A 26,874-nucleotide genomic window follows, 5' to 3' on the forward strand; every position below is an offset into this window, starting at 1 on the left:
ACAAAGTGGTTTGAGTTAGAAGTGACCTTAAAGCTCATCTCACTCCTCTGTCATGGGGCAGGAACAACTTCCACTAAACCAGGTTGCTGGCCTGGAAGACTTCTAAGAGTGGGGCAGCAAGAGCTTCTTTGGGCAGCCTGTACCAAGGCCTCACCACCCTCACAAGGAAGAATTTCTTCCCAATATCCAATTTAAATCTCTCTTCTACTGAATTTATTGCCTATTTATAATGGTATTATTTGGCCCTTGTCCAGTCACTAAGCACTCTATATAAAAAGTTACTCTTTTTAATGAAGATCTCTTTTAAGCACTGAAAAGGGCTGGAAAGATTTCTTCACCTGAAGAAATGCAGGGATGCAATCCAAAGCTTTCTGTTCTAGGCAACAACAAAACCCAAAGTAATCTGCTGTAAGGAGCAATAGGACATGTGCTTTCTGTGTCTGCTCTGTGAAGGAGGTCCCCAGAAGGAGGCTGCCTCAGCTCCTTGTACACTCCCAGGCAAAACCCCAACCTTAAACCACAAAGAATTCCTTAAATGATCCTGGCTGCCCCATGCAGGGAGAATGCAGATGGTAAGACAGAATCATTAAGGTTGGAAAAGACTTTTGAGATCAAGTCCAACCTTTAACATAACTCTTCCAGGTCTACCACTACACACTTCCAGAGACAGTGATTTCGGTGTGAGGCTGCTTTTGTAGAGACAAGCCTTTTTTTTTTTTTTGCCTGTAGGATAAAAGGCACAATTGCAATCATACAAACTACTGCTGTAATACCAGCCACAAACCCTGCAACACTGAAGGCACCAAAGCAGCCCGCTATTTTTGGCCAAGTTTATTTCTAGAAATTTGTACAAAAATCGATACTCTGTAATACAATAATCTATCAAATATGACAGATGAACATTTGTCTTTCGAGGCAAGATTCCAGGAATGTGAAGGTACCATTCTCTTGCATGGAAGAAAGGCACATTTTAGAGCACTCAGCTGAATGGTTGAAAAGGCAGGTCGGACATGCAAGTAGAGCAGTGTTTCAGGTTCACACATAAACAAATTGTACTCTCAGGAAATCTCACTACAAGCAGTGTTAACATCCACGTAAACATTTTATAAATACTTTTTAAAAGCAGCTTACTTTAGATCCTATGTGTGCAAACGCTACTCCTTTACATTCACTGGACGGAGTAATTAGGAGCCATCTTCAAGCCAGAAGTTACTTGCAGATTTCCCCCAATACTTCTGGGATCCAGAGCACTTGCATCAATAGTCCCACTGCATTTTCCCCCTACAGGCTCCCCTAAAGGTCTGCAACACCAGGGCTACATGACTGCACCATCCCACTGCTCCTAGAGCTTATCCTTGCAGTTTTATGGCTATGGAAAAGTCCCATAGTTGCAGATGCAAGCCTCTGTGCAAACAGCACCTGGGACATACCTGCTTCTCAACTGACATTTCAAACACAGTGGTGAATTTATAGCCACAAAATCATCCACTACATTATGGATCAAAGTTCATCTGACACTTCCCACTTGGTTTCCTGCACCATCCAGCATAGATGCCACACCAGAGGGGCTGACAGCCCAACTGTCCCTCCAGAAAGGGTTTTTCTAAAGCAGAAATACCCTTGTGCTGCATAAGCATGTCTCAACAGGGCTCTTGTGCAACACACTTGTAAAACTGCCATGCTGCTCAAATCAACCTTCTGCTTCTTAGATTGAAAACCAGATGGATTCTACTCTCCCAAAACTGCTTGTGCTAGTGGGTACAGTAGCTGTAGGAATTTTCCTAATCCCTCGCTGATGATCCAACAGCATTATACAGCAGATTACAAAGGCAATCATTTAACTCATCCAAATCTTCCCAGCAATGGGGAGTTGTGCTCTTTTTTTTTTTCCTTGGTATAAAAAGATGTTTGTAATGGGATTTCTCTAAAGCAAAGCCTTTATTATTTTTTTTAAAGTGGTCTAGCAATACTTTAAACACTTGCTTTGAAGGATACATACACCCACACATGCTTTCAAGTACACAGTGACAGCTTGGACTCCTGGAAAAGATGTGTTGGTTCTGAGAGAAGGAGGTGCTGCTGAGCCAGTGCCTTCAGTTGACTTCCAAGACCTCAGTTTCTGGCAGGCCAAATTTGCTCTTGTATTTGTCAAAGAGCTTAATCAAGGAGTCCACATACATGCTATGGTAGAAGTCCACATCCTTCTGGGAGGGATTATCGATTTTGGGGATGGTGATGGGCTCTCCAACTGATAAAAAAAGGGACAAATCCACATTAGCTTAAATGCTCCTATAACCTGGATATTTGTCCTCTATAGACACAGCTATGGTAGTCCAGCACACTCATTCTGGCCCAGCACAATTTGCCATTATAGCAGAGGTTTGCCTGATCCCTCCCAGTTTTACCAGGCTCTGAAGCACAACTGTCCCACAACAAGGACACACATCACATCTGCAGCAATACCAGGTTTACTTTAGCTACACAAATGCCTCTACTGTTCAATGTGGCTAGGAAGTTCCCTTCTGTGCACAGCAGAGTGATAAATCCCAAGAGTCAGTTCTTCTTAGGTATTCCCCTGTACACAGCACAAAAGCAAAGCTGACCTTTTCCTCCCCTCCCTCAAAGCCTCACAGCTTTGCATTACAAGACTCAAGTACAAGTTTTAGGGTTGGCTTTAATATTCAGCTGTCAGACTGTTGGGGGTTAGGTTTTGTTCCTTTTTACTCTAAAGAATTTTTTTCTCCATAAGTTACCAAGGAGACTAAATGTCGTACTTAAGATTATTTAACAAAAAAACAAAGGGATGGTCGAGAAGCTCGGAGGGAGAGATAAAGTGAGTTTTGGGGCAGGTAAATGACAGAGCTTGAGGCACTTTGGCACTCTGTTTTCTTTTGGCTTTCAGGGAGAGAGAACAGCTGGGCTGCTGCTTGCTGGGAGAGGAGCTCACTGTCTCTGGAGGAATCCAGTCCTGGAAAATCCACCATCATCTGCTCGCCCTGGAATTCTGAGCTTCTCTGCTGCCTTGTGGGAGCTGGGCCAGTCCTGCCCTGCTGTGGTGGTTCCATCAGCACTGCTCCTCTTGCCACAGTGTGACCCTGCACCCCTGTGCCCTGCTGGGACATCCTGCCACCCCAGCCAGCAGCCCGGGACTTTCCACTGCTCCAGCTTGGTGCTCTGAGGATCCCACAGGGGCACTGAGACCAAACTGCCCTGGGTTTTTGTGAAGCAAAACCCTCAAAGTTCTTGGTACTGTTTTTGTTATTAATGCTGTAGCTGTTGGGGTTTTTTTGTTTGTTTGTTTGTAAGAACTGCTATTTCTCAAATATCTCAAATCTTAAGTTAAGATAAGATAAAAGTTTCTCAAATCTTTTGACTAACAGCTTTTAACTGCAGATTTATAATTGAAAAAAAAAGAAGAGGGAGAAGTAGTGGTGGTAGTTTACATTCTCCATTCCAAAGGAAGCTCCAGCTTTCCCTGGGAGATAACTGTCTTCCCAAACCAAGACAGAGACATGCATTCCACTGGAGCACGCGGGGCCAGCTTGCTTCTGACTTTACCTATCCAAGGTGAAAGAAAAGTAGAGCTACAGCCTTTTCCCCCCAAAAAAGAGCTCTCTTGCAAAATTGCCTGGAAGTGGAACATTGATTGAAGGCTTATAACCTCTGGAAACTCTTCTAGCTCATTCTCAGTTTTGCTGGAAGGTTTGATATAGAAGGAAAAACCATTTTATAGTCAAGACTCCTAGACCAAACCACAGCAGGTGTACAGCATAGACTCAAGTATTTTGCTACCTAGAGAGGCACACAGCATGTTTATCCCAAAGCCTTACCAACAGTAGTGATGGGCTTGGAGTAAGGTAACAACCCCCAGGTGTTGGATGAGAAGAGGCCACGGCCATGAAATATGCACGGAGCAAAGCCAATGTGCTTCTGGAACTTCTTCTGAACCCATCTTCCCCAGGAACCCTCTTCAAAGATCACCTGCTTGTACACTTCATTCTCCCCAAAGGAGTAGACAGGAACCAAGTCCGCTCTGGAAAGACAGAAAGATTCAGGACCCCAGCCCCTGGACTGCAGTTCATGTGACAGCCCCACACTTGCTGCTCTGTGTTCTGCCAGGCTGCACAGCTGCTGGTACCATTGCCCAGAGCTTTTTTTGCAGCACAAGGTACCGACACAAGCCAGTCAGACTTGGCATGACATAACAAATATATTTTGAAGGCATACAAGAGAACTGCACTGCCAATGGGCCTGTGGAACATTGTGCAGTGAGGCATTGGACATATATACTCAACTCCTATTTTTGATGGCCATCTCCTTTCAGACACATGGTGATCAGGGGCTGACACTGCCTCTCCTTGCCCTGGAAGCCTCCTTCTGTCCCAGGGATCCCATCCCCTTACCCCTGTACCTTGCTCAGGGACAGAAGCCAAAGGACACTCGTGTCTGATGCTCTGGGCAAACATCCACACAACACAGCAAAACTGCAAAAAAGAGAATCTCTCCAAGGTACCAGCTGCTTCAGGGAACAGAATCACAGAACGGTTTGGGCTGGAGGGGACCTTAAAAGGCCGTCTAGTCCTATCCCCTTGCATGGAGCAGGGACATCTTCACCTAGACCAAGCTGTTCAAGCAGCTTCCACTGTGTTTCCATGGCAGCAGCACTGAGGCTGCCCCTTACCCATGACGTAGAGCCAGTTTCACAAATCCTTTCCGGTTTTTCAGTGTCACAGAGTTCTTCCCCGGGGTGCAGTTCAGGGACTCTGCTGCCCCTCCAACCACGATGATGATGGCATTGCCACTGCCATTCTTGGACAAGATGTAGTCTATGCTGTCACGGTTCACAGGACATATACCTGGATTAAGGGGACAGACACAAGGGTCATGCCATGAGATTAGCTGGTGGCTGCAGGATCTTCTACTTACAGCACAAAGTTTAAGTCTCAGTTGCAGGTTGGGTTGTCCAATCCCCCTGTGGTCAGAGAGGGTGGTAAAATCAGGCAACCTATTCCTCAGTTCATACCCCTGGCAGTGCTAGACTTGGTCATAAAACCCACAAACATCAGCTCTCAAAAATTTTCCTTTATTTAAAGACTTTGGCAAGGATTTTCTGTACCTGGTGATATCAAAGACATTGGTGTCAGACATCCTCCCTCCAAGTAAAATACAGAGTAGGATTTGGTTTACCTTTAGTGAGGAAGAAAGCAGTTGTGTTATTTTGATGGATGAGAGTCTGACCAATTCCTCAGCAAAATTGGGTAGTGGGATAGATGAGGGAGAATACTTTAGTGATATAAAAAGAATAAAAGGACAAACCTTTAAGACAGATCTGAAGCAACATGAAGCTCTTGGAATTTACAAGACAGAGTGTTTACATAACTCCATACTCTGAGGAAAGTGTCTGTGAAGGTCTTGCTCTCTATTCCACACTGCAAAGAACAGGACCTCCCTTCACCTTTAATAAGCTATCTCTGCCCTAAAGCACCTGTCCTCTCCCCAGGGAAATGAAAACCCAAAGACAGCACCCATATTTTCCTCTATATTGCTTTAAAAATGTGAAAAAAATTGATTGTCTGCTCTTTAAACTCTTGCTTTTATCCTACAGTTGCTGTCCAAGCTTGCTCCTGCCTCACTTTTTTGGCCAGAATAAGCCAAGGAGAAGTGGGATGCCATCACTTACGTTCCCATTACACAACACATCTATTACACTCATGGCATGAATTGCTTGAGCCAAGAACTAAATAATGAACAGGCCCTGGACAGATCTGCCAGCCATGATGTCTATCTGGGCATCAGGGTCATCACCTATCCCCAGCACCAGAAAAGAACAGAGCAGACCACATTTGAGGCACATCAGCTGGAACTGAGGATGAAGAATTGGTTTCCCTCAGCACAGCTACATCTCTGACTGTTTTTCCTCTGAAAGGCTCAGGCTATACTCACTGCTCCAACTTTGTCCCATTGTCCACACCAAGGCTCATGCTGGCTGCACAGGCCTGGCAACAGATGTACGTTCAGCTCTTTCACACTTAGCAGGAGGAGATTATTGCTGCTCACAGCACCAAATAGTTCCTTCAGAAATTGCAATGAGACATGGAGTCAAGTGGCAAGTGAGAAATTCTGCTCTTTCTGCACATAAATTCTGCACATTCACACAGTATATAGCATTTTCTGGTCATACCCTCATGCCTTATAGGATCCCTGCTGTACCTTAACCTCTAGTAGGCTGTAAAATTAAGAATTCATACTAGCTGTAAACCAACTGTGTGTATTGGCACAATGTTAGGATTTGTTATAATTCCACCTGGAAGTGGCTCATCCACAGAAAAAAAGGATTGAAGAAATTATCAGCACTTTTCAAGTGATGTTAAGGTCTTTGTATCAGCACCCTTTAGTTCTAGTATAGGAAAGTGAAGACAAATTATGGCTTTCAGAAGGTTAACTTCATCACACCTGTAGTCTTGCTTAGATCCTAGGAACAGAGGAAGCATAATTTTCCTCTGGTTTAAGCACAATGTTCAGGGATAGCCAAGCCAGCAATGATGTTGCTAAATCCTACTCCCACATTCCTTCCAAAAATGAGAAAGCAGCTCTGGCTGGTTATAAGACTTGTGTGCCAGTCATACTGAACAGATTGAAGATGGTTTTTTTAAAATAAAAAAGTTGCATGGAAACTTAAGCAACACAACTAAATTTACAGATGTGACAGAATGGAAAGCAGACCCCAACTTCTCGTGTGCTGCTGTCCTGTGAATTCCCAAATTATGGACTTCACACAGCAACTAAGGTCAGTACAGGAAGATAAAAACTAGCTTGAGATACTGCTCTTTCTAGATAGGGTCAAACATCTTTTCTGCACCAGATCATTAGTTTTTCTTGCCCTCAATTAAGACAGTAATCTCAGAAATAGTCAATTCTTACAAGTCAGAGTCAGGTACAGCTACTGTACCCAGCCATGGTACTTATTAAGATATCTCTTTTGAAGTTATTTATTGATGAATCAGTTCCAGAAACAGCAACCAGGTTACTGGATTGTTCAATTCACAGTCTCTAAGTGTTACTCCCTCACCTCTATCTAATTGGCAGGTGTCCTCACTCCAAAAAGGAAGCTCAGGCGATGCAAGAACACTTTATTGGTATTTTAAACACTGCTTCTTCTGCCCAATCACAACTCACAAGCCCTCCAGCATTAAAATCCTGGACTCCATTAAAACAGACCTATTAATATAATTCAGCACACTTACATCACTGCATGATCTGTGTGCTCCAGCTACAGGAACACATTCAGGGAAGGGGCTCTCTGAACAGCTGGTATCATGCAGTATTTCAGACTTTTCCCCCCTAGCAGGCAGCCAGCAGTGGGGCTGGGTGGAGACAGCATCCACCACCACCACAAAACACAGATGTGTGACAAGTCATGAGGCAGTGAGCCCAGGAGCTGAGCTGGCCATGGTTACTCAGTATTTTCAGTCAGTGCAACCCCTTCCTGTACCTTCTCACAATAACTAGGACAACTTGGTTCCATGTCTCCCCCTTCCACAACTACCAGCTGTCAGATATCTTCACTATGCTTTTGGACAAGAGTAGCCTAGAGGTCAGGATGAACACAGAGGGGCAGCACTCCTGCAGCCTAAACTAGAAACATTCACTGAATCACAGAATGGTTTGGGCTGGAATGGACCTTAAAGATCATCCAGTTCCAACCCTCTGCCAGAGACAGGTAAACCTTCCACTAGACAAGATTTCTCATCTTTATTCACAGCTTCCTCTTGACAATCATATGACAGAAAAGTTTGGGTGATGCAGGAAGTGGTTACGTGAGCTTCCAACCCAGCTTTTCACTTGAAAGAGGTGAAGATCAGCTCAGAGCCAAGAGCACGAGCAGAAATGGCACAGGGTGATGGAGCTTACCACCAGACATTAGGTAGTCCCTCAATATGGGCATCCTGAAGTTCCCAGCCAGGGTAGCAAGGTACGGTCGGATCCCAGGGAATTTCTGGCCGACACCCGTGGCCTCTGTGCTGAAGTTGCAAAAGGCCCCCAAGCCCATGATGCCATGTGGATGGTACCCAAAAATGTAATTCCTGGTGGTCAGCAGATTGTGGGTTTTAACCAGCTAGGAAAGAAAAAAAAAAAAGAGCTCGATTGAAGATGGATATTTTCAGGTAGTAAATAAAAATGGGAGAAGCAAAAAAAAAAAGTCGTATCCCCCAGGTTTTGTTTCTCTTGCCAGCATGGAGAACAGCCTAAGAGCTCAGGTATGGGCTCTCCTCCATTTCAGAGGCTCTGGTAGGAGCAGTGATTTAGACTTCAGTTTCCAGAGCAGAGGGAGCAGGATAAACAGGCTGATCTCAGACACAAGGAGCCTGTCAGCCAAGTAGGAATAGGGCATGGCTTGCTGCAGCCTGGGCCTTTTCCCTCTCTGCTCCTTCCTAAGGAATTCTTACACGCCTCTTGCTCAAACCAACCAAGTTCTTCAGTCCTGCAGCCACAGCTACACCTCCTTCCAGGCCCCTTCTCAGCACATTAGTGGCTCACATCCCAGTATGAGGCAGAAAGAACATAAACATCACTGTCTCATAGCAGAAGCAAGTTCACTTAATGCCTGAAAATAAGAGCTAGCCAGTTATTTGGCCTGTTGGCCACTTTCCAAGTGGGAAAATGTGCAGAAGAGTGGTGACTACTGGAAACTATCCCTCCTTTTAACAGGTTCTGCCCTGGCCTACATGCCAAAAGGGGCAACAAGACACCTCAAGCCATCTCTGACTCCTGAAGGGCATGCTCTAGGAGTTGTGATCATATTGTTCCCAGGCTGTGCAATATTCTTAACCATTTGCTGCTCTGTTTGCACAGCACAGACTCTCCACAGCTGTCTTAGCCAGCATGGAACAACCTATTCCCTGGTACCACTACTGCCAGAGGGGGATTTTTTGATGCTATAGGTAGCAGCAGCATCCCATGTGTCAGAGCACCTTCCCCAGGCAGAAAAAAGCAGTCTGAAGGAGTACACAGCACAAAACACAGCAAGGATGCTGCATGGTCCTACTACAACAGAGATTACATTTAATTTTGTTTTCATATGTTAGAATAGTTGATGTTGGAAGAGACCTTAACGATCTTCCAGTTCCAAACCTCTGTGCCATGGGCAGAGACACCTTCCTCTAGACCAGGCTGCTCCAAACCCTGTCCATCCTAGCCTTGAACACTTCCAGGGATAGGGCAGCTTCTGTGGGCAACCTGTTCCAGGACCTCACTACCCTAAGAGTCAATAATCTCTTCCTAATACCTAATCTAAACCTCTCTTTTCAGGCTGCAACAGTGCCCCTTTCTGCCAACTGCAACACCCCAGCAGCTCTCAGACCTACAAGCTGAAGTTTTGGCACCCCATCCTTCAAACTGTGTATGCAAAGGTCACTCTGCATCAGTTCCCCTAGGGAAAAAAAAAAAAAAAAAAACCCAAACAAAAAATCACAGATTTCCAAGATGTCACACCAGCATTACCTACCCTGCTGCCTTGGACAAGAAGTGTTTTGGCATAACACAAGTTCATTCTGTTGGCTCATGCTACAGGGAGTTGAAGTTCCATTGTGACACACACTAAAGCAGCATGCTTAGGAACTTGATTCCTCCTCCTCATTCTCAGTCTTGCCCCCAGATGAAGCCACAGCTCCTGTGCTATTTAAAACAGCAGCTGTGATACAGGCGTGACGCAGCAGCAGCTTTGCAAGTTGACTCTGCAAGGTTCTGCAAGGCCCTCCTCACAATTTCCTCTGGCTTTGAGATCATGGAGAGCTCCAGGAAGAGGGCACAGAGGCTTGTGGTTGCAACAGCTCTGCAGAGCCCCACTGCCTACATCACACCAAGTCATCCTTCCATTTCCGTTACCTTCTTTCCCAATTAGATGACTTGGCTTTCACTTCCTGGGGTAGAAAGTCCCTTTGATCAGTTACAAGAAACAGGGATCACAGGACTGAAGACCAAAAAGCAATCTCCAGGAAAAAAGCAGCAATATAGTAAGCAATCCCTCCATCAATCAGTTCTTGCTCAGATGTAGAGAGACTTCTACAACAGACTATCCAGGTGGACTCCCCATTCCTGGAGGGAGTTAAAATCTTTGTAAAGGATGTGGTACCCAGGCACATGGGTTAGTGGTAGCCTTGGCACTCCTGGCAGAATGGTTGGACTTGATGATCTTAGGAGACTTTTCCAACCTAGACAATATTCTGACGTTTTGACTACAGGCCTGGCAGATACAGACATGCAGTTTGGCTGCACAAGCAGCAGACACTCCTCTCTTAAAGCTCCTGTCAGAGCAAGGTGATGATTCTCCAAGCCTCATCTCTCACCTGCACCAAGCACAACTCCTTTTAACAGGAAAGACAGCTGGAAGAAGGTTTGTCCTTGTCATTCTGGAGCACGAGGCATCTGCATGTTGAGCTTGGCACAGGCACACGTATGGAAGACACGCTGTTCTCCTGCTCCAGCCCCTCCACCACGTGCAAGGACATTCAGATCCCAGTGGAGCCCATTGCTTGGATACCTCATAGGAGCCCCAGCCAAGATGCAGCCTTATCTCTGCGGCTGTTTTCCAAGAGCTCCTGTTATGGAGCCATAGGATTGGCAATAGCCATGACAATCAATCACCCACAGCACTGCAGAAGCCAGGCAAGGGGTGTGCAGGGATTCAGCTAACCAAGGGAGAAGGGCAGAGATTTAGCCTGGTATCCATACATATGGGCTTTTCCTGTTTGTCCCTGCCTGCCACTGCCCTCTACAGCTGTCCCACAACACAGGGGCTCACAGAAGGCAAACAGGGAGGGTGCAGGTGAGGGTCAGTCTGTTCTCCCAGGTAAGAAGTGACAGAACAAGGAGACACAGCCCCAGGTAGCTGTGTCAGCTACGGGAGGTTTAGATTAGGTATTAGGGAAAGATTATCCAAAAGGCACTGGAATAGCTGGACTCGATCTTCAAGGTCTTTTCCAACCTTAGCGATTTTATGTGTTCTTCCACCCAAGTGAAGCCAGGGAACCTAAGACCAACAGACATCAGACAGGGTTGGGCACTTCTCTGCAAGTGGAGGTCTTGAATCTGCCAATGCACAAACTCAGCCCAGGAAGGGGATGACCTGCCAATACTTTTCTCTCTTCCTAAATTGAATCTAGAAGCAGGAATTTTTGAAGTAGCGTAAATCACATATTTCTAGACTCAAGCACCAGTATAGACAGTGAAGTGCACAAGATGTGGCTTTGAAACTAGAATGCATTTAAAGGTCCCTTTCAGCCCAAACCATTCTATGATTCCATGCCTCTCTTCAGGAGGCTGATCACTCCCTGATGGGGTTCTTTGATTCACTCCCCTGGAGAAGCAGCAATATCAGCTTGCCCCAAGGAATTGCTGTACCCAATTGAATAAATGTACCCAGCTGCATGAAACTATTGCAACTCCGTTCTGAACCTCCAACTACTTTTTCCTTTTGCCTTCAAGGTCTTCTCCAGTCCCACACAGCTCTTTGGAGGCTTGCTGCTCCCACGATGAGGCAGGCAGCACATCCCTGCTGTGTCTCACTCAGACAAACAGTACTGGGAGTGAAGCTGAACCTTCACCTCCTTGCACTAACACACCTGTTCCCAGCTGCTGTTAGGAGACCAAGCCTCTTTCTCTGGGAGCAAAGTCCATCCACCTGTCTAATAATAAAAGATCTCTTTACACAGAACTAAGCCAGCCTACAGAAGCAGTACCCCAGTGCAACAGTGCAAAGAAAACAAGGGTTAATATTTGAGTGCCAGATACAGCTAAAGAACAATATTGCCAATTTTATTTGTAGGAACAGTGGCACATTGAGTAATGGAGAAAGGGGACTGCAGAGCCACTGCTGCTCAGCACCAGCTGCCAAAGAGCAGGAAAAAAATCAATTGTTTGGGTGGGAGCTGAGCAGCACTGACTGTGGAAGCATGCAGAGAGCAGAAAACCAGAGGTCATCCTGCAGGATCCAAGCAGCAGGCCTCATGAGCATGTAAGCTTGCAAAACCACCCAACAACTGTACTCAGCTGCATCACACACAACAACATGTGAAAGAAATTCTCTTCCCTTCCCAGCAGTGCCAGGACCTGAGGATGCCCCACCAGGCTCCCAGTATTATAAATGTCACCAATTCACAGAATGGCTTGGGTTGGAAGGGACATTAATGCTCAGCTTGTTCTAACCCCCTGTATTGGGCTGGAATGCCTTCCACTACACCAGGTTAGGACTTAGCAATCAAACCCTTCCATTTCCATTCTGTAACTCAGGTACAACAATTAAGGAGGAGCTTTGCCAGGAAGCTAGCCAAGACACAGAATTCAAGACAAAATGAGAGGAAAAAAAAAAAAAAAAACCACTTCTGGCAGCAATTTCTGCTCTGGCCAGATGCCCACTCTCCCACTGCAGTGAGCAGATCACACCTGAAGTGCTCACAGTCTGAAAAAGGTGAACCAAAGGTCTGAAGCCCTGGCTACCCGGAGTCCTACTGCACATGGAGATGTCCACATGCTCAGGTGACAGCTTCTTGTTACCTACACAAAACCTTTAGATCATGCTTAGATCACTCCCAGCACGACATCCTCAGACCAGCAGTATGTGCTTAGGAGGCTGCTGGGATCAACAGCATGAGGAGATAATGTGTGCAGATGATGTCTGCTCCAGTGCAGCCCCATGCATACACCTTGCAAGGGCCTGGGCTTCACCAGTCACTTCAGGTCCAGGACCCAGTTCACTGGAACATTCCTCAGCTGCTTCATGCACTGCTTAGCTTAAAACACTATTTACAAGGCCAGCCATTAAACAGCAGACAAACTTCAGCTTCTAGTGCCCTAAAATAGCTTATTACTATCAGAGCAGCTGCATGAAGTCCTAGAGAATGTGGCCAACCACTGCTCATGCTGAGCCAGATTCAGGCTGCTTTCCAAATCCACCTGGTATTACAAAACATGACCTCATATCTGCAGGTATGGGTGCAATAGTCCTGGTGTTTCAGGCTGGGAGGCAGTGCTGACTCCAGTGAGATCAGCCCAGTCAGCACAAACATCAGAGCAGAGCTTGATTCTCAGGCAGCTGCTCTAATATGGCAAGCCAAATAGGAAAAAATCCTTCCCTGTGAGGGTGCTGAGGCACAGGCTGCCCCAAGAACCTGTGGCTGCCTCATCCTTGGAAGTGTTCAAGGCCAGGCTACACAGGGCTTGAAGCAGCATGGTTTATGCCTGACCATGGCAGAGGTGTGGAATGAAATGAACTTTTAAGATCCCTTCTAACTGTGCTGTGATTCTATGAATTAAATCTGAGCTGACAGCCCAACACAGCTTGTACCTGTGCAGGTGTGGATGCAGCTACCACAGCTCTGTGTGCAGACTTTGCTGGAGCCAAGTTCAGCATTGCAAATGCCACCAGTGTGACTGTCACTGGTGTGATCTGTCCTTGCAGTACCCAGAACACTCATGGCACAGGATAAGATGCAGCAGAGGACTGCCCTGACCAACCAAAAGCTTGGCACACAAACCAAGCCCTACTGAGCTATTACACAGATTGGATCCAGCAAAAGGGATTTTTGCAGAGAACATTTAAACAAGTGATCCTCTTGTCCAAGAACAGGTAACTAGTTTAACCCAGGAGATCCCATGCTCTTAGCAAGCCCAAGGCATTCTGGTTCTTGCTACCATTCCTAATATCCAGAGATATTACTCATGCTGATGGATTGTCCACGTGTCAGTCCTGTTACTGCAGAAAGCCACCTCCAGCACCACTGTAGCAGCTTTCACCAACCCTGCAGCCAGCTGGTTGTTCCCCCAAAACACATGCAGGAGTCATCTCCCAGCTGTCAGCCCTTTGCATGGGAATGACCAGACTCCATAAACCTTGCACAACTCCTCTCCCTTAGCGGCAAAGGAATTACACCTATAACGAGTTCTCGCAAACAGGGCATGTGACCTAGCAAGTATTTATCCAAAAACTGCTGCAAAGTTGAGTTTATCTACCCCATCTCATCTCTACACCTAGTTTAACAACCCAGCTCTTTGACAAACTTTTAATATCCACAGTGAATGCGACCTGCAGGGCCTCTGCAGAGCTGATTTCCACGAAGACAAGAATAAGTTGTGCCCTCAAAGGAATGATGGAAGAGCAGAACCAGCACTACAGGTGACCCTTTGGAATCATAACAGAGCCCATTTCAGCAATATCCAAGGCAGCAGTGTTGAGTGCAGCACCAAGGACTTGGTACTAGAACACAACACATCTGAGACCCATCTTCAACAGCAGAGCTGTTCTCAGTTCTCTGTCAGCCATGAGATCCAGGCTGACTTCCAGCCTGTGCAGGCACAGTGAATTTTTCCATGTGCACTTAGACTTGTCAAGGATTACCTGTTAACAACAGCAAGTTTCAGGGTGAACTTGGCAGTGCTGGGCTAATGGTCAGACTTGCTCTTAAAGGTCTTTTCCAGCCTAAACAGTTCTGTTTCTAAGAGTACAACAAAAGGCTTGTTCACCAGCAGCACGTTCAGGCACCCTGAGAGTCCAAGTGACTTTGCAAAGGAAGAATCCAGTTTAAGCTGCTTTGGCATGTTTTGGAATTGGATTCCCTGTTCGTTTCTGAGGCTGGACTACCTTGGGAATAGGTAGCTCAAAAGCCATATCAAGGTCCCTCCCTCATATTCCAGTGGAATAAAACTTGCTAACAACCTTACATAATAGTCCTTTCAGCTGTGTGCCCTCCAAAGAGGATCGAGTTCCCTCCTTGCCCAATTTGACCCCTGCTCCCTTCCAAGTCATCCAGCTAATTCTGCAGTCTCAGAGCAGTCTGGCAGCCCTGTCTTCTTTCTGCAACATGCCTGAACCAGCAGGAAAAGTACAAGTATGTGGTGAGCAAGTTACAAGCTGGAGAACTGAACCTATTCCCAGGGCTGGAAAACCCCCTTCTCCAAAGCAAACAGACTCAAAGACACATTTCACTGCTCCCTGTGATGTGCTAAGACTTCTGGTGCACAGGGGTCCCAGATATTCTGGCCCAATGCATCCCAGAGCACAAGTGTTACTGGAAAAGAGGCAAAACCTGAGCTATATTTTATGATTTAATGAGGGGAACAGCGTTAGGGTCAGGCACTAGACAGGATGCTGCAGCACAGAAGAGAATCACAGAGTGATTTGCATTGGAAGGAACCTTAAAGATCATCCAAATCCAATTCCCTCCCATAGAAAGGGAAACTTTCCACTAGACCAGGCTGCTCCAAGTGCCATTTAGCCTGGTTTTGAACACTTTGAGGAATGAGGCAGCCACCACTTGTCGGGACAACCTGTGCCAGTGTCTCCAGAAGCTGGAGAGATGAACAAGGATTGCAGATTGCCTCCAGGAATCGGGAAAGATCACTAGAAACAGCAGCTTCTGGCAGTCACATTGCCACCACTGGTGAGACATTTCAGATTCTCTAGCCACAGCTGTCACAAGCAGTAGTATGGCAATGGTAACTGAGCCATGTCCCACTCACAGTCCAGTGTCACAGACAGACTACTGGCACTACAAGACACTAAAGCAGTTAAATCCCAAGGTATAAAGTTAAATTTTTACTTACTCTTATTGGAAAATAATCCCTGAAGTACCTCCATATAGCCCAGTTTCTCACCCACTGGGATCTCCTTCCCCCTGTTGAGAAAAATTAACCATGTTTTTAAAGCTCTTTCCACGTGGTTGTCCATCAAAAAGCCTAAAGGACTCCAGTGTTTGCTGTCTCAAAACTTTCATTCCTCCAAGTGGGACACTTGCATCATTCACTGAAATCAGTGCACATTCTGGAATACAAGGTACTTCAAGCGAATTAAGGCCTGACTGCAAATTCACAGTAGACAACTCTACAATTCAAGCTAGAAACACTCAGATTCAACCTTTGGGAAAGGCCAAAATCCTGGATGACTTCAATCATCTTGAAGCAATGAAGAACTGTGCTTATCTGGTTATAAAAGTAGTTGCCAAATCTTGTTACCACTACTGGTTCTACTGGTTCCCAGACCTAGCTTTTACAGGTTGGTGTTTTTTGTTTTTTTTTGTTTTTTTTTTTGTTTTTTTTTTTTTTTTTTTCTTCTTCTTCTGAAAAAAAGTCTTCTGCTTAATTTGAAGCAACACTGACTCCATAGGGGACCCACATCTTAATAATCACATCACAATCTGAACTTTGCAAGAGCTGGAGAGGACAGAAAAGTCTTGAATCTTTAGCTCTTTCTGAACTACAGACAGAACCTATGCCTTATAAATAAAAAATAATAAATAAAAAGCCAGCAATAGCATAATAGTAGTGAGTGTTAATTTTGTATTGCCCTCAGCATCACTGAAACCTGATATTAAAATGCTCCACTGAATAATGCTTTTGGTGAGTGATTCAAACAAAATCCCACTAAGAAGAGAAGTCATCCATTACAAGGAAGTGCTCCTTTGTCCAAAAATGGAGACAGGGACACTTTAACAAGATCTGTTCTGCAATATTTACCTTTCTTAGGTGTATTCCAGTCAAATACCAGCCAGGCTAAATATAGAGCAGCAATCGCCCAGCAATCTGTGCACAGTATGTACATGAGGATTAAAGTGCAAGCAATACCTGGGGAGGCACAAGAGAGAAGAAAACAAGGTTGCAACAGGTTTTAGTCTCCATTTATACTCCTTGCCTTTTGACTCTTCCATGCTGAAATCTTAAGTCTCAGTCTGATGTCATTAATGCTCAATCAATTTGGATTTGGCTAAAAACCCCTTATGTAGGTCTGAGGAAGCTTCTTCTAGAGCTCTGGAAAAACCTCAGCCTCCCCTTCAATGGTGCCTCCAGGCATCCCTCTTATATCTCCAGGTAAGGCAGCTGCTTCACCAGACTTGATGAGCACCAAGATTTCTTTGTGGCCCACACAAAGGGGTTTTTTTTTTTTTCCCCCACATCTTCCATCTACATCAGCCATCCCACCAGGGTGCCAAGGATCCCACCCACAAGTGGCATTGTCATTTTAGCACAGACTGAATGCTGAGAGCAGACATTCCCCAGTGTAACCATTAACAACCCAGTGGAGCAGAGCAGCCTGAGGTTTCACATAATCCAGGTATTTTTACTGATTTACTCTTTTACTGATCTAATACAAATATTTCTTGCCCATCTCTGGTACCTCCTGGAAGGAGACCAAGCCAAGAGGAAGACATTCTTGTTGCAATCACTTGCATCAGTTACCAGCTGCTTCTAAGAAATCTCTGTGGATATTCTCATGAGTGAGCCAAGTAAGATATTGCCAATTGTTTCAGCCTCATTTGCACAGCAGACCCAGACACAAGCTAAATATCAGTCAGTCTTTCCATAGCTCAGATGATTTTCTAGAGCCAGGAGAAGTCATTAATAGTTGAAAATATCAGTGCAACTTGTTTATAATATCCATGACTGCAGTACACATCTAGTAATTAATGCTTTTGTCAAAGTTGACATTTTTGCATTAAAATTCTTCCAGAATTACAGCCCAAACCCCTTTGCTCTAGGCCAAAAGGTGTTACCCATGATAAGGAAAGTGAGAACCCATTGCAGCACAGAGATGATCTGGAGTTGTTTCTCTACTTTGGATTTCAATAGCCAGAACAAATCCTGCAGAGCAGAAAGAATGTTCGATCCTGTGCCTAAAGAAAGAAAAAATAAAAGAAATCAAGTTACATTTGCACTCTGAGCGAAGGGAACAATATTTTTCCTTTGAAATAGAAACATAGAAGGAAGGGTCATCAAATCCAATTTACTTAGGAGGAGGTTTCAGATAAATATGCAGTTTGCTTTTACAGCAAGACTTGCTAAAAGATAGCATTTTTCCATGGAGTTTGAGCATCCTGGAAAAGGAAGGACTGCCAACATCCAGCTTTTTTCAGAATACTGGAGAGGATGAATGGGTAACCATCAGCACCCACCTGAGCAAGCCTCTGTTCACTTGACCACAAGGCAGAGGATGTTAACACACGCTCCTAACACACACCCTCACCTCAAACTGCCAGTTCCTAGAAGTGGCATTTGGTAAGAGAGAACTCCCTGAGCTCACAGTAAGATAAAGATCAGCTGCCTCAAACCACAGGCAAGCAGACACCAGGCTGTGGTCTGAGCTATTCTCATCGACCCTTCACAAGGGATGTTGCACAACTCCTAGTGCTGCTCAAGGAGAGCTCTGTGCTCCAGCCTTCCTCAGCACAGCCCAAGGGCTGGCTGAGCAACACCCCAACATACAATCCACAGCTCTAGTGAGGAAAACTATCAGCATTCCTAAAGCAGTAAATAAGAAGGAAGGAGCTGAAAGCCACTCTTGTAGAAGATCAAGATGTTCAAGCAGGATAAAAAACCAGAAGTGGGTATAACTTGTTTTCCATAAGAACCCACTGCAGCTTTTGGTAATACACCCACCCTTTCAGAAAGAAGCACTCCCCAAGTGGGTTTTCCTTCACTTTTTCTTCATTATTTTATTTACAAGCACTATAACAACTGGCCAAAATACAAATCACACTCGTGTATATTTACACATATCCTTTTGCATTTAAGGATCAGCCTGTAATTAGGACTATGAAAGAAGCTCTTAGGTTCAGTTCTTGCTGACAAGATATGACCCTGCTAGTGGCAATAGCACAGCAAGTGTTCACACTCAGTCAAATGAAAGTGATTGAAAATAGCTTCTCTAGGTATAAGCAGGCACCAGGATTTTTGGTAGTTTCTACAAAGATGCCCTCACTGGCACATCCTTTAAACACCTAAAGCAACTGTTTCATAGCAATGAAGGTCAATTTAGATTAGATAAGGAGAAATTTTTTACTATGAGGGTGGTGAAACACTGGCACAGGTTACAGAGAGATGCCTCATCCCTGGCAACATTCAGGGGGAAGCCATTGATTTGCCACACTAGAGTATCTAAGCAGCGAGATTCAGGGATTATTTACTGTACAATTATTTATTATTTACAGATTATTTACTGTAAAATCTAGCAGTAAATTTATTTATTATTATTTACAGATTATTTACTGTAAAATTATTTATTATTTACAGAGTATTTACTGTAAAATCTAGCAGTAAATCCCCAAATTTGGGGCGAGAGATAAACTTCACCCCATTTTTTTACAAAGCCAGTTGCCTGTTCAAGGGTAAAAGAAACCTTTGGGTTTGGAATGGTTTTTATTGAAAGACACCTTTATAGTTCATCTCAATCCAATGCCCTGCCATGGGCAGGGATACATCCCACTAAACCAGTTTGCTCAACTCTTGCTGAGGGGCCACAGCTCCAGGAATTTGCTATCCCAAAAACTGCATGTGGACAGACTGGATGTAGACTGAGGATTTCCAGATACAAGTTTAAAGAAAGCATTTAGCAATAGTGGTGTCACTGGACATGTGTCTGTGTCCTCAAAAGAAGCCAAAAATCTTAGATTATTTGTGAGTCACAATAAAAGCCCAGCCTCGTGTTGTTTTTTTTTTTCTTCCAGCACCTGCATTTACACCACCAAACCTCTTTGGCTTCATAAATCCAACACTCCAGCTAAATTCCTATCCACTTCCCAAAGAAAAGAACTGTTTATTCCTCTAGATGAGAATTTGTAGATTTTCTAGATGTTTGAACAAATTGTAGGCATTGCCAGCCCTGTAAAGAGACCAGTATTGGGCAGCACAAGTCAACCTGTCAGCTTGGTTTTTTTGAACCACATAAAACTCACATTCAACTCGTGCAGATAGAGGGAAGGCAGTGGTTTGGCAGACAGCTCTAAGCACCTGCCCCTGTACAAGTGTCCTGGGTTAGTTATTTGCTGAAAGCAAATATATCCTTCGAAGAGAGCAAGATTCTCCACACCAGAAAAGTCAGCAGTTACTTTTGCCTGAATATTAACATTTAATTCCCAGTTAAGACATGAAAGATGCCCAGTAGCAAAAGAAAGGACTGTGGGAATGGTCAGTCAACCTACCAAACTCCTCAGGTCTACCTTCACACCAAACCTGCACACTCCAGATTAACCCATTCCATCAACCAGGCATTTTACAGATTTTAGTGCCGAAACAACCCCTTCCAGACAGTCCTGAGCTTCATGCTCATCGTGTCAGACCTGACACTGTGTATTCAACTCCCCATGCAAGCCTTGTCTCTTTTCAGCTTCAGCAGCCAGGAGGCATTTTTGGAAAGATTCTCTGTTCTCTGGAGAACTGGGCCAGTTCCTAGTGACACAGAGCAGAAGAGCTCTGACAAGTCAACAGAAATGGAGGAGAAGGGAGGGTTGGCATTCAGCCACAGAAGAATAACCCAACACTGACACTTGAGTTCAGTCCATTAGAGAAAATACTTCCTCTTAAAGGCTCACCTGTGAGCCCACACCAAGCACCCTTCACCTATTAAAAACCCAAGGCATTTTCTCTAATTTTCAGAAAAATGATTGCCCTAATAACCTAGTTTAAAAGGGTTCAGTAGACATCACCATCATTTGTATCCATTCCTCTCAGTCTTTTCCCAAGGAGGTATTCTGGATCCTGAAGAAACCCAAAAGTCCATCTTCTACTGCTCAAGATAGCAGCTTCTTGTGTGCTGGCCACACATTTTCCAGAGTACCTGTCCCAGAACTGGGAAGCCTTAACTAGATGATCATTAAGATCCTTTCTAACCCAAGCCATTCCATGACAGTCGGGATCAGCCTTGACAAACCACATCTACACAAGACATTTCCTGGTCTCAGACACATCCTGAGCAGCCCATTCCCTGGAATACTGATGGGATACCTCTGCACTAAGCCAGGCATGGCTCTCAAGGATGTCCTTTGTCACAATGGACATAGCAACAACTTCTCCAGGAGACCTCCCTGCAGTCATCTGCAGTCTTCCAAGGAAGCTCAGGGACATTAGCCAGCTATCCTGCAACTGCTGATGGGCTCACCAGACTTTTATCTTTAATTCCATCTAACATCAAATGCAGGAGTTGCTACCAAGGAGATCTTGGAGCCAGTAAATGGTTGGACCAAGCATTTGAGTCCTGCAATGTGGACTCAGCATCTGGTGCTCTTCTGGCTCAGTTTGTTTCAGATTAATCACACAAACAACATTTGTCTGGGCAAGGAAGTAGAATCAAAGATCTCCACCTGGGCAACCAAAAAAACCCCAATTGACAGGAGTTAATTAAAATGCAGACAAATAAATTAACTGAGAAGTACAAGTATTACATGCACTGAAACTTTGTTAAAGATGCTTCACCTGCCACCTTTTCCAGAAAATGATCATGTTAATTCTTGGCCACAAATTAAACTGCTTCACACAGCTTATTTAGAGAAAAACCATATTAGATACATCAAAGCACAAGCTGCAAATGAACGTTTTGAGCTACATATCCGGCAGAGAAGCTGAAATTGGAGGCATAGCAAAGACAGATATGATAAACAGACCAGTACTAGACCATTCAGGAGGACTCAGCCTCCAAGCAGGAGCAGAAGCCCACACAGCAGGCTGCTGCACCTGTAAAACTCCTTAAGCAACACCAGTTCTTTTGTGTCTTTGGTTTACTTGGGTGCCCCGAGCACAAGCTTATTCACTCTACAGTAAACAATTGATTAAGAAAATAATGAGTAACCAGCAGAGAGTACAGTTATCCTGCCCATACACAGTCTGCTCCTGCCCCAGAAGCTAATCAATCCCATATTATCAGCAGTGCTGCGTGTCTACAACTGAAGATCAACAATATTGTTAACAGGGACGTGCAAATAAAAATTTTATCAGCTTTTTTAGAAAGGAGCTGGGATTCTCCAGGCCCAGTAAACGAATCTGTCATGACATTTCTCTGCATTTACTTACAGCACTGAACTCAGCCCTCAGTGTCCGCACTCACAGCTGTGTGTAGGTTAAAGTGACGGAATCACAAGACCCCAGTGTCCCAGACCAGCCAACAAGTTTAGATTGAAGTTAGCAAGACTGAACAAGAGAAAATGACCCATCTTACTCAGGCTCATCAGGGTGTCCAGAGCACATGAGACCTCTGAAAGAGGGTTTCATGTGAGCAAGGCCAGACCTCCACCTCCCAAACAACTCTGTCAAGGTGAAAACATCTCCTTGCAGCCAGCCCTGATCCTGTTCTCCCGAAACAGGAGCTCCCAGGCTCCACCCCAGAGCAGAACTGAGGCCTGGTAAACTCCACATGCAAGGCAAAGCTAAACAAAAATCATCTTCCTCATCCCAGGTTTCTGACTGATGGAGCAACATGAGAAAAGACACTTCAGCACAGGACCGCCTTTCAGTGTTCCAGCCACAGCAGCATCTATCCTCACGAGAGAAGGATAAGACAAAGTTCCTTTGCTGCTCTGCCAAGCACAAGGAGGAGATCTCCTGGTCATCATCCCATGGGCAAAGGGGGGCAGCTCAAGATGAGGAGACCACAGCCCCTCCTGCCCAACCAGGGCATTATCCCACCCTAAGCACTGGCCCAAGATCTGCTCTGGTTTTTGCAATAGTGGGTTGATATCCAAGGACATTCCTGTACATAGATACAGGGATAGATATAGAGGCAGATGATTACATCTCTGGGTTTGGGGAGGGTTTTTTTTGTTTGTTTTTCTTGTTTTCAAATAGGATAAGGCTTAATTCAGCCAAATTTACAAGCACCAGGACAAAATCAGATGCCAGGAAAGACTAAAGGACAATATGAGCCATTCAGATGCTCACCCCAAAGTCAGCCTCTTGCACAAGCATAATACTTGGGGAAAAAAAAATATTCAGGGAGGTAGGAAAAAAAAAAAAAAAGAAACCCAGTGGGTTTGTTCTACACATCCTCTGTAGTGAGAGAAGTTGTCCAGTGTGATCAAGCAGTAAATAAGGTCTCATGAATGAACCTGTACACCACATGACCTCTGCCTGTTTTGATCTGCAGGGTCCCACATCCCTATCCTCAAAACCCAGCCCAGGTCAGAGCTTCTCTGGGAGGCACCTGGATTCAGCTTTGAAACCAGTCCTGTGCTTTCTTGCTAGAAAGGGTCCAGCAAGGGGTTGGTGGATGTTTCAGTCACCATGGCAACATCCCTTGTCTACCCTGGCAGGAATAAGTGAAATTAAATTAAAAAAAGCACAAATACCACTGCAGGATCCCCACGAGGTGCCTCAGAGGAAAACTGACCTGAGGAGAGTTAAGACAGCTTTCCACCCCTAATCAGGATTATCTAGAGATGAGGCCAATCACTGTCCCTAAAGCACACTCCATTTTGAATTATGCATGCATCCTAGATCCATCATTAACATGCCAGTGCCAACAAGGTGCCTGCTGAGGTCCCAGGTCAACCCTACATATTTTACAGATTTCCTTTTGTTTGTTCTCTGCACTCAGTTTGCAGTTAACTCTCAATTTGGCAGTTCAGATGCTGCTAATTCAAATGACCTCTCTCAACTGTAAATATAACTTGTCCTCTGTTAGTCATGCCAGCAAGCAAAGTTATTTTAAGAAACAGATCTGAATACAGGAAACACATGCAGGTCTTTTCTCCCCAGCCACAACAGGTCCTTCAGATCAATCTCGAACATCCCCCTGGCTGAGATGAGCACCAGCAGCTCTGCCCCAGGGCAGTGCAAAAAACAAGACCTCAGGGGTTCATCCACCAGCTTCACGTCCTTTCTGCTCTGCTAATGATTTGTTTAATCGATAAGCCACTTCACAGGTCTCTTCATCCCAGGAGGTATTAGCAGGTTGCTTTTTGGACGGCCAAAATGCTTTTCACAACACAGAGGCATCGCTGGAGGATGATGCCAGGGTAAATCCTTGCATTTTCACAGCAAGCCCCCGATGTTTGCAACTCCTGACCTTTCTCTAGTTAAACACTCTGGCGGAAAGGACACAAAGAGTTTAGACTTGCTGGATTTATTCCTGCAGGATCCTTTGGAGACGGTAACACGGTAACGTGTGGTTTGGGATTTCCTATGCTGTCCCTCCAAAGCCAAACATGTTCCAGCGTGCAGGGAAATAAATGTTTGATGTCTGCAAGAGCTCAGCCCACCCAGAGTGTCACCTCTGCCACCCATCCCAGTTCCATCCACATGCCACCACCACCGAGGTCTTCTTCAGCTCCTCATTACAAAATAGCAAAAAAAAACCCAGCATCATGTTGCCATTTTCACCCTCTCGCACTGCTGCAGGTGAAGGGAACACGGTGTTAAGAAACAATTAGACTTATGAAGGCGGCCTTTATCACGCTAAATGAGTCTGTGCCAATCAAGCCGAGGCTGATCCTTATCACAGAAGTACGACACTTCTCTTCCTGCCATGACAAAAAAAAGGGGGAGGAGGAGGAAGACTCGTTTATCCGCCTACACCCACGTTTTGCCAAGGTGCAAACTCACTACAGTTTGTGTCTCGGGAAATGTGTGTGTGAGACCCACCGGAGGCGTTTCCACCGGCGCCGGGAGCCTCCGAGGCGCTAAAACACAAAAACTGCGCGGAGACCTGTAATCCTTAACCCGAGCAAAGCTACGGCTGCCTCCCCGCCATTGCACCTTCCTCATTGCCCTTAAATTAAAAAAAAAAAACCCAAAATAAAATAAATGAAATAAAATAACTAAAATAAAAAAATAAAATAAAAAATAAAATAAAAAATAATAAAATAAAATAAAAAAATGTAAAATTAAATAAATAATTTAAAATAAAATAAATAAAATAAATAAAAATAATAAAAATAAAATAAAATAAATAAAATAAAAATAAATAAATAAATAAATAAATGAAATAAATGAAATAAAAAATTAAAATAAAATAAATAAAATAAAAAATTTAAAAATAAAATAAATAAAATAAATAAAAATTAAAATAAATAAATAAATAAAAATTTAGAATAAAATAAATAAAATAAAATAAAAAAAAAATTAAAATTAAAATAAAAAAATAATAAATAAATAAATAAATAAATATAAAAAATAAAAAAAATAATAAAAATAAAACTAAAATAGTGAATGCCATAGAGCTGCCCGGTGTCTCTCCGCTGCTCCCACCGCCGCCCCAGCAGCTCCGGAACGCCGCTCTCCGCACGGCAGCATCCATCTCCGGGCAGCGGCGTTTCGCCCCCAGCCCCTCCCGCAGCCCCGGGTACCTCGGAGCAGGCCGGAGTAGGCGGCGATGATGGTCTTCATGGCCAGAGCGGCGTTCAGGAGCGGGGCAGAGCCATGGGCTGCCGAGGGGCAGGCAGGAACCGGCGCAGCCCGGCCGCGGAGCCGTATAAAGCCCGGCGGGAGGAGGGGACGGGGCGGGCGGAGGGCGGGCAGCTCCTGCCCCCGGGGATTTCTGCACGGGAGAGGGGGAAACAGCCGAGATCCGCCCCTGTACAGGCTGTTTGGTGCCTGTGTGTTATAGAATCACAGAGCGGTTTGGGTGGGCACACACGGTCACAGTCCCTGCCCTGCCCGCGGTCACCTGCCGCTGCACCCGGCTCCGAGCTTCATCCAAACTGGTGTTAACACTTTCATGGGACTGAGATAGTGGTTTTGGAGAATTAAGGGCTTTAGTGAAACTAGATATAGCTGAGGTGGACTTCCCTTTGCTAATTAGATATTGTTGAGGGAAACTTCCCTTTTTTATACATAAGCCGGATTTAAGGAACTGATAAATCAGGAGACCTGTCAATTTAATCAATAGACTCCAAGAACACAATGTGATCATAAATCAGATAGTCTTAAGAAAATAAGATCCAGGTGTCACCAACACTAAAAGGTTAAAAAGTCAAAGCGAGGAAGACCCATCTTACTTCATCATTTTGAGACCCCACCCCATAAGAAGGACACCGACCCATTTCAAAGACCAAACTCCGCATGCTTAATTGCTTTTTGGCTAATTACCATACGAAGAGGGGAATGGGATGGAGCAGAATTATGAATATGCATTTGTGTTTTGGATATTCAATACTCCTGTACACAAAAAGCCCCTGTGAGCATCTGTAAATTGTGGTGTGTATTTGGGAGTTGTCCCACACACTGCCTGGAGTCGTGATAAACACACACTTTGTAACTTTAAATGTAATAAATATACACTTTGTAACTTCAAACTGTTAGAGAGTCTTTGTCTGTCACAGCTGGATATCAGTATTAGATCAATATCCATATTTTTTTAACAAATCAGGACAGCCACCGCTGCTCTGGGCAACCTGTGCCAGGGCCTCCCAACCACCACAGCCAAGATTTTCTGCCCAACATCCTGCTATAAATGCCTATTATAAAGCTGGCATATGTTATTTTCGCAAGGTGTGTGCTGTATGATTGATAACTTTGTGGTAAGGATGTAAGTTTTTATTTCTGCTGTTAGTAAAGGAAATTAGGCACAGTGATAGTAGTGATATAGTAATTGCTTAAACTGTTTGGCTGGGATAACATCCAGTGAACATGTAAAGAAGACTCTGCTATTGATAAACCAACTATCAGCATCTCCCATCTGAAGAAAGCACGGACCAAGGCCTGAGCTGGAGGTGATAATGAAGACACAGCCCAGAAACACGCAGCTCTAAAAAGGCAGACACAAGGAGGGACCATGCAAAACACTCCCTGGAATATGGAAATTTTCCATTTCCTGGAATATGGAAACTAGTTCATGGAAAAATATGAATATTCAACAGGCTGATACAATAGAAAGGGTGTTTAAAGAAAGCCTGTGAAATAGCAGGGTGTGGACTTGGCTGAATGCCCAGTCACCCAGCCTGGCCATACTTTGCTTTTTTATCTCCTAATTGTCTTACCTTTTATTAAACCTATTTCTTAAAATCTACATAAAAAGTGAATCTCGTTTTTCACGATCCCATCTAACCCTGCCTTCTGGCGGTGGGAAGCCATTCCCCTTTGTCCTGTCCCTCCAGGCTCCAGTCCAGAGTCACTCTCCAGCTC

The 26,874-nt window shown here is 44.7% G+C and overlaps 1 protein-coding gene across 1 annotated transcript; it reads right to left on the reverse strand.

The window, feature by feature from the left end:
• Positions 1 to 1,891: 1,891 nt before the first annotated feature.
• On the reverse strand, positions 1,892 to 25,195 carry DGAT2 (diacylglycerol O-acyltransferase 2). Its single transcript, XM_066340649.1, has 8 exons — positions 25,098 to 25,195; positions 17,541 to 17,660; positions 16,507 to 16,614; positions 15,598 to 15,668; positions 7,912 to 8,116; positions 4,682 to 4,856; positions 3,831 to 4,033; positions 1,892 to 2,248 (listed from the first exon to the last, which is right to left on the reverse strand). Exons 1-8 carry the CDS (start codon positions 25,135 to 25,137, stop codon positions 2,094 to 2,096), a joined length of 1,077 nt encoding a protein of 358 aa, XP_066196746.1. The 5' UTR covers positions 25,138 to 25,195; the 3' UTR covers positions 1,892 to 2,093.
• Positions 25,196 to 26,874: the final 1,679 nt, after the last annotated feature.

This window comes from Sylvia atricapilla, chromosome 2 (genome assembly GCF_009819655.1).
Source record: "Sylvia atricapilla isolate bSylAtr1 chromosome 2, bSylAtr1.pri, whole genome shotgun sequence".
NCBI classification, from domain to species: Eukaryota; Metazoa; Chordata; class Aves; order Passeriformes; family Sylviidae; genus Sylvia; species Sylvia atricapilla.